The sequence below is a fragment of the Bombina bombina genome, chromosome 1, assembly GCF_027579735.1.
Source record: "Bombina bombina isolate aBomBom1 chromosome 1, aBomBom1.pri, whole genome shotgun sequence".
Taxonomy (NCBI): Eukaryota; Metazoa; Chordata; class Amphibia; order Anura; family Bombinatoridae; genus Bombina; species Bombina bombina.
In genome coordinates, this window is record NC_069499.1 from 527464055 (window position 1) to 527473058 (window position 9004).

At 35.1% G+C, this 9004-nt stretch overlaps 1 protein-coding gene across 1 annotated transcript; it reads left to right on the top strand.

Annotated features, from left to right (window-relative positions):
• Positions 1 to 5481: 5481 nt before the first annotated feature.
• On the top strand, positions 5482 to 8390 carry LOC128638492 (gamma-crystallin B-like). Its single transcript, XM_053690482.1, has 3 exons — positions 5482 to 5490; positions 6848 to 7090; positions 8115 to 8390. The coding sequence occupies exons 1-3, from the start codon at positions 5482 to 5484 to the stop codon at positions 8388 to 8390; spliced, it is 528 nt and encodes a 175-aa protein (XP_053546457.1).
• Positions 8391 to 9004: the final 614 nt, after the last annotated feature.

The window sequence follows — 9004 nt, forward strand, 5'->3', positions numbered from 1 at the left end:
ACATGTTATTTAGAGAGCAAAATACCAAAAAGATGATGTTGTATGTGGTCTGGAGCTAGGGATTGGCAGTTTTAGGATTATTTTAGAGAAGCTGCAACATATACAGTAGTTGTTGAGAAGTTAATGGCAAAGTAGGGCAGAGCTCCCAGTATGGGGAGATTTGCAGTAGAATTGATATTTATACCCATATATAGCTGGGAGCTATTATTGAAACAAAACCGTAAATCTTATATGAAAATGTACATTTCTAGTATTTAATTATTTAGGGTTGCCAGATATCCAATGTTTATATTGTTTGTATTGTCTGGTATTTCAACTGGCTTACTTGAGCATGTGCACTGTGATCTGGTCCATCATACTACCTGCAAAAGGTCTATCACTGAATCGTCATACACATTCTTTGTTTTGGTTGGTTTTATGGACCATTCAACTTTTTTTCTATGTTTTATATAAAAGGAAACATTTTAAAATATATTCGTTTTTTTTAATAAAGGTTGTGTAAAAAATAAAATAATAACAAAGCTATAAACTTTAAGTGCAGGATATCATTGATTAAATTACAAATATAATGAAGGTGCAGGGTGGCCTTTCTGGGAGTTGCCATATGATGTAAATCACCTTGGACATGGAAGTGTTCAGAACAGGTGGGCTTGTGAATTGACATGGAACTTACATATAATTTTAACCAATTTTCAAATATTCATGCTGGTTAAGAAAAACATTTTTTTTTAATTTAGAAATCAGCATATTTTGCACCCTGCTTGTGCTGATCTTAAAGCATAGAGGGCCAACTGTCTGGTGAGTTCCACCTATAGATACACTTGCCTGTCACTCAAATATGTATAAAGAACATATGTGCCAATCAGCAGTTGCATATATACCAAGCAAGATTGGTACTGTTGTGGTGTGTAAAATAAAATGTTTAAAGCTTTACAGCCCCAGATTTATTACTAGAATGTCTCTTTAATGATTTCCTAGTTTTTATTATGACAATGGATCAGTGTCACAGGATCCTGTTTTATAACCTGTTACCTAGAATATATGCACTGTGAAAATATTATAGCCAAAAGTATTTTATTTTCTAAAATGGTATAGAACATTTTATTTTACCTTTTCAGAAGTGGCCAGCAACCCTTCTTTCAATAACTCATCACTTACTATCACTTTACAGTGATAGTAAAGAATGTTGATCACAAGGTGTCAGGCAAAGTCATCTAAATTTTCTCCACTATTTAATGGCCACTATTTTGCATCAGGAAGGATTTCCTCCAGAATCGGAAGCTATCAGAATATAGGACCAGAGTTAACAGGAGAAAAAGGAATCCTACAACAGGCCAACAAAGGCAAATACTAGGTCAGAACAAATCCAGGATAGGTAACACTTCAGACACATGCAGTACAAAAGGATCAAGCAAAAGAGAGGTACAAAAATGTGTAATCTAAAGTCAATGGCCAGCAAACATTAAAACATATCAGAACAAAACTTTATAATCAGGCAAAGGGAAGTAGGAAGTGCTGCCTTAAAGGATTACTTTCTGTTATAATTTTTAAGCCAAACAACTAACATATTAAAGTTAATAAACATTAATTAAAACCTACTGATCTATATTTTCTCCAAAACGAAGTTTCATAACGTTCTAAAAGTTATATCTTTTATTCCCAGATGATGTCACATTATCCTGCCCACTATTTTCAGCACTGTGTGTTCAAAATACTTAAACCAATGAAATTGTGTTTAAAGCGCCATTTTGAAACCTAGGTATTGTAAACAGATTGGTACAGAGCAAAGGATACCCACGGAGTGGGTTTGGAAAACAATTAAATTTGCAGACAAGATTTCTGATATACGGTAGAGATATGTTAATGAAATGCTATTGATAAAAAGAGTATTTGGGGTAGTTAGTTAGTAACAGGCATAGAAAATATTTACTTACAGTGGCCCTTTAAATAGGCTAGCTGGCATTGTTAATTACTAGTAGCTGAACACAGGTGGAGCTAAAAAAGCTGAAAAACACAAGTAGAAAAATAACATAACCGAGCCTAGGCCACAGGCAAAATATAGCACAATGACAAGTCAACTGCAGAGCACCTTAGCAGCCCAAGCTTGTCTTTGGAAACAGAGAAGGGACATGACAGTACTCTCCCTCAAGGACCCCAGATGAAAGGGTTGGAGAGGTGAGCCTTATGAAGTCTTTAACAAGAGGGGGGCATGCAAATAATGGTTGGAGAACCAGGGTATTGGCTGATATTTAACCAAAACCAGAGCAGGAACCTGAGCAGTATGAGAAACATGAAACATAGGGTTAACCCAAAGGAAGATTCAGTTGATAAGAAATGGGAGTAACCTGAGTAACAATACTATATGGTCCAATGTATCTGGGGCCAAGACTAGCCAAAGCTTGTTTGAGTCGCCAAGTATAAACCCAAACCTTGTCCCCAATATGCAGAAGGGGAACAGGCTGATGTGATTGGCAAATGTCTTCAAACTAGAGGTGGATTGACACACCTCATACCTGTGGATTTATACAACACACCTCATACCAGTCTCCAATGCCTCAATAAAGCTTCCCTATTGGCAGCTGGAACTTCCCCACAAGAAATGGACAATGGAAAAGTATGAGGTTGCAGTTCTTAGGCTGCCATAGTGGGTGATATCTTGAGAGATGCTTGCCATTTCTGCCAAAGGAAGAAGAGATGCTCAGTTTTCCTAAGTAGAGGAAATATATGCACAGGAAAGTTTCAAGATTCTGGCCATTAGCTTGGGGGTGAAAGGCAATAGTGAAAGAAATGGAGATACCCAGTATATGACACAAGCTCTTCCAGAATCTAAAGACAAACTGGGAACTACGATTCAAGATGATATCAATTGGAAGACCATGAATATGGACAATCTGGGCAACAAACTCTTGAGCCAACTTCTTAACAGTAGACAGACCAGTTAAAGCTATGAAGTGGAACAGTTTGAGAAATCGATCTACAATTACCCAAATAACCATGTTACCATCAGAATTTAGTAAGTCTGTAATGAAATCCATGGAAATTTTACACTATTGCAGTTTGGGCAACAGCTGAAGTAATCCTACACATAGAGTTTTAGGGGTGTTGGTTTTAGTGGAAATCGGGCATGTAGCAACAGAGTCAAACACATATTATCTCATAGGCACTAGGCTTTAACCTTAGGTAAGTCGTTTTAGTACCAGGATGGCCAGAGAGTACACAATTATGGGCCCAAACAACAGATCTTTCCTGGATGGAATGTAAAGGCAGTTGGCAGGAGGCATTATGTCTGCAGAAATAGAGGAATAATATGCTTGAGAAAATCAGTAGAATTTTGTTCTGTAGCATATTGTGCGAATAGTGCGTCTGTTTTTACATTCTTCTCCCAGGTTACATAGGAGAGTAATTTATTAAAACGGGCAAAAACAATGCCCAGCTGGCTTTTTCTGGCATTAAGTCTGCGGATTCTTATGATCCGTGAAGATGATGAATGGATCCTTGGTATCCTCCAAAAGATGCCTCCACTCAGTAAGCATGAGCTTAATGTATATTTGTGAAAATAATAGGCTATAGCAGGGGTCAGCAATCTTGGGCCCCCAGATGTTTTGTAACTACATTTCCCATGATGCTGATACACTCTTTAGGCTATCTGAGCATCATGGGAAATGTAGTTCCAAAACATCTAGGGGCCCAAGGTTGGTGACCCCTAGGCTATAGGAAGAATCTGTGTTGCATGAGGGTCACATTGTGACAATACTGTCCTAACGCCAAAATCTGAGGCATCAGCTTCCACTATATACTGCTTTTCTGGATCAGGATGGCGCAAAGAATGCTCAGAGGAAAACTGTAGAGAAGGTCTACTAAGACACTGGAGGCCAATCCTTACCGCAAGTCACCTTATAAGTAAGATTAGTGAGAGGAGCTGCATTTGATGAGTAGTCACATATAAATTTCCAATAATAATCAGAAAAGCGTATGAAGTGTTGGAGTTATTTCAACGCATAGAGCCTAGGTCATATGAGCACAGCATCATCTTTCTTTTGATCCAATCGGAATTCCTGTGTAAAGATCATGTATCTGCACGCCGAGTGTGTAATGTAGTCCTCTTCCCTCACATGACCAATTGCGCAAGAGAAGTGCCTGTCAATCACCCTGAGCGAGCGTGTTCGGGGTGATTTCTCTCCTTCAATTCAGAGGTGGCGGGGATTGTAAGGAGCAGTGGTCTGCTAACCGCTGCTTCTTAAATTGCACCAAGCAAGCCTGCTATACAAGGGCTCCAAAGCCGTTTACACTCTTAATACATAGAGCCCATAGTAATAAAAATAAAACATTGTTAAAACTTTTTTGAATTTTAAAAAAATAATAATAATAAAGTACATTGAATCACAATATTAATCAAAGGAGGAGAAAATAAATTATATCATTATAGCATTGTATATCTGTCATATTGATACTGTGACCACTTATTTCTGTTTAAAGCCAAATATTAATTCACTTTTTGCTAGACCAAACAAAAGGTATTTTTGTTTTTTCAGAAGATTCTTTTTACCGTTATTGTTTGGATCCTTCATAAAAAAAAGTTATTGTTTTGTAAAAACAGCACCTGGAAAATAGATTGCACATGAATCTACAAAAAATAAAAAATAAAACTAAAGATTTATGTAGCTAATATGGAAATGATTGTACTAATCAAAATAGCAAACAGATAACTGAAAGAAAGGTATTCTTATTGTGTCATATATCTTTGCAGGAGAATAATGCAGACCAAGACTATTTTACAATTCTTGGTGCACTGTTCTATATCTATCTATCTATCTATCTATCTATTATCTATCTATCTAATCTATCTATATGTCTGTCTGTCTATCATCTATCTATCTATCTATCTATCTATCTATCTATCAATCAATTATTCATGTATCTATCTATCTATCTATCTATCTATCTATCTATCTATCTATCATCTATCATCTATCTTTCTATCTACCTATCGATCTATCTATTTATCTTATCTATTTTTCTATCTATTTATCTATCTATCTATCTTTTTATCTATCTAACTATATATATATATATATATATATATATATATATATATATATATATAACTATTAATCTATCTACACCTTCTGTTAGTCTGTTATGCATAATGGAGGCCAAGTCATATGTGCTTTGTTATGCTGCCAGACTATTCTTTTTTCTCACTAGTCTCTTTGCTGCATTTAACATAATCAAAGGTTGTGCTGATTTAGACAGTTCTGTAAACCCTATTTGAAAAGCAAAAGTTAAAGCAACAACTATACAGTATTGAACAATAGAGGAGTAATACACTGTAAAAAATAGATTGAAATACATTTTATCTGCATTAGGTTAACAAAGCGTTTGCAGGTATATGCAGATTAAATCCATAGTTTGTACACTATATAAATGCGGCATAGGGTCAGCTGAGTAGCATCGAGCTACGGCATTTACAGCCTGGCAGTCATGGGGAAGGTAAACTTCTTCTATCTGAACTATGACTATGTATAGTGTACAATCCAGGGTAGAGCTATATTGGCCACAGGATCATAAAGAAAAGTCTCCTTGTTAGATTTAGCAGCACATTTTACTTGCTTACAAATGCTGACAGATTATTGATTACAGGAGGTGGTAAAGTAACTGAGCTACTTACTCAATAATTAGTGACATCTTTAAAGGGACATATAGGTAGCATGCACGTGTCTGCAGCACTACATGACATGAAATAGTACTGCCATCTAGTGCTCTTGCTAATGTATAACATTGTTGCAAAACAGCTGCCATATATTTCAGGAGACACGTGCACACTCCTGAACTTACCTTCCTGCTTTCCAACAAAGGATAACAAGAAAACAAAGGAACTTTAATAACAGAAGTACATTGGAAAGTTGTTTAAAATTCTATGTTCTATCTGAATTATAGAAAAAAATAATTGGGTTTTATGCCCCTTTAAAATATGATTTGCCACTATTTGAATTTGAGGACTAGACTCTCAAGCCTCTATCATAGACAACTATTCTCAAGTCAGGATTCCTAGAAATATGAATATTTGATGGCCCCTTTTTGGAAGTGTCTCTGAGAATATGCGCTAGAGATAATCCATGGGCAATCTGTTAGCGATGGATAGATGGCTTAAAAAGAGACATATTTTATTTATCAGATCAATATCTTTCATATAAACGTAGAAACTTAAAGGGACACTGTACCCAAATTTTTTCTTTTGTAATTCAGAAAGAGCATGCAATATTAAACAATTTTATAATTTTCTCCTATTATCAATTTTTACTTCGTTCTCTTGCTATCATTATTTGAAAAAGAAGGCATCTAAGCTTTTTTTTGGTTTCAGTACTCTGGAGAGCACTTTTTTTATTGGTGGATGAATTTATCCACCAATCAGCAAGGACAACCCAGGTTGTTCACCAAAAATGGGCTGGCATCTAAACTTACATTCTTGCATTTCAAATAAAGATACTAAGAGAATGAAGAAAATTTGATAATATGAGTAAATTAGAAAGTTGCTTAAAATTTCATGCTCAATGTGAATCACGAAAGAAAAATTTTGGGTACAGTGTCCCTTTAAACAATATTTTCGAGTATAAACAAATACTTATCCCCTTTATGTTGAACTAATTCTGTTTTGGGCAATGGGTAAGTAAAGATAAAGAGGAAAAAATAATAATTTGAGTATCTGCATAATTTTATTTTACTATTTGTAGTGCAGGTAGTAAAATATGTAATTAATCCAGAATTGTAAAAGTTTGTATGATGTTTTAATTAGCTAGTTACTAATAGCTTAGAGCAGTTCCAATAGCTAATGTTTGTTTTATCTTAGATTATATTTTATGAAGACAACAACTTCCAAGGGAAGTCTCATGAGTGTTGTGGAGACAATGCTGACCTGCATAGCTTCTTTGCTCGGTGCAATTCCATTCGGGTTGAGAGCGGCTGTTGGGTGATTTACGAACGTACCAACTACATGGGGCATCAGTATTACCTGAAGTTGGGCGAATATCCTAGTTATCAAAGCTGGCTTGGTTTCAACGACTCTATTAGATCTTGTCACTCAATTCCCCAAGTGAGTTACAACCTATCTTCACTTTTTGATCAACAATTAAATTTGTAAATATTTGGAATATTTTTTAAGAGGTTAATGATAACTGTGATACAATAAGGTACTGTGTTTTTTATATAAATGGAAAAAATAGAAGTCACTTTAAAAGATGAACATAAATGCTTAGACAAATAATTGTAATCTTCTTTGTATTTATATAATGTTGTATTTTATATGTAAACTACTTCATAAATTATCATAATATAAATGCACTATCTAATATACAGTTAATAGTCTTTCTCTTTACCTATTTCCTAATTTGATTTTATTATAAATGATTTCACAAATGTTTTTTAAAACTAAGTCACTATAGGAATTACAATTTGGAACAAAATTGCAGAAATGTGTTTGCTAGGTATAACATTTCCCATTGTTATCATTTTACTTTATTCCCAGATGTTGCCTAAAATATTTAAATATGTTGTTGATCAAATTTAATGTATACTTTATTAAAATGTATTTAATATGTTATTTACATGTTTAAATATGTAGTTATATATTGAGGTGTATTATTTATTTGTTACAATTTGCATAATATATACATTTAATGGCAGACTAACTCAGAAACAAGTTGAGCACCAGGGGGCCGATTTATTAAAGTGTGGGTGGACATGGTCCGCCCCACATCAATAAATGCAGACAGCATACGCTGTTGGCATTTATCATTGCACTGCTGCCCCCTGCACATTCCCGGCCAATCGGCCACTAGCTGGGGGTGTCAATCATCCTGATCGGATCATATCAGAATGATTGCTGTCCGCCACCTCAAAGGTGGCGGACGAGTTAAGGAGCAGCGGTCTTAAGACTGCTGCTTCTCAATTTAAGTTTCCGGCGAGCTTCAAGGCTCGCAAGGAAACAGCAGCATATGCTGCTTCTTAAATTGGCCCCTAAGTATTCTTAGATATAACTTAATTATATAATTAATGCATTTCTTTTATGTCTTTTTACATGATTATTATTAAAGTACATGCTTTTATTTTTCCATCAGCACCATGGTTCTTATAGAATAAGACTCTATGATAGAGAAGACTTTCGTGGTCAGACGAAGGAATACACCAATGACTGCTCTAACATCTACGAGAGCTTCCATGTTCATGACATCCTGTCCTGTAATGTTCTGGAAGGTTATTGGATCTTCTATGAAGATCCAGGATTTAAAGGGAATCAGTACTTCCTAAGGCCTGGGGAGTATAGGAGATACAGTAATTGGGGATCCATGAATTCCAAAGTTGGGTCACTGAGAAGAATAATGGACTTTTATTGAAAACTGTGACAATCACAATGAGTCATTTTGTCAACAAGCAAAATAAAATGTAATTAAACCATTTCTGATTCTGAAAACATTTCCTCTACATTTGAATATCTTGAATACAAAACTGTTATCAAAGGATACTATGACACATCAAAGTGCTTCAGCTTAAAATAGTATGCTTATCCTTTGAATTTATTTTAATTATTTCTTTTTTTTTGCTATACAATGCAGGTGATTAGAACTAAAACAAGTAGCTTTGCATGTAATATAATATTTGTTAACATATTGGGACAGATTACAAGTGGAGCACAATATATCGCAAGGGCGATATTTGCGCTCCACTTAATAATACCAGAGCACACAAATGTGCACTGGTATTACAAGTTAGGTGCAATGGTAAGATGACCTTGCGTTCACATTGCAAGCAAGCTTTACACTCATGCGCTTTAATAGGCTCCAATGGGAGTCTTATTCTCATACGTGAGACACGGCATGAGAAACTAGTGCAGCGAAGGGGGTAAGTCGGGAAGTGATAGGCATCAAATTTAAATATATATATATGGATATATACATATATATTTACGTGTTAATAGGTGTTTATACACACACATATATATATATATATA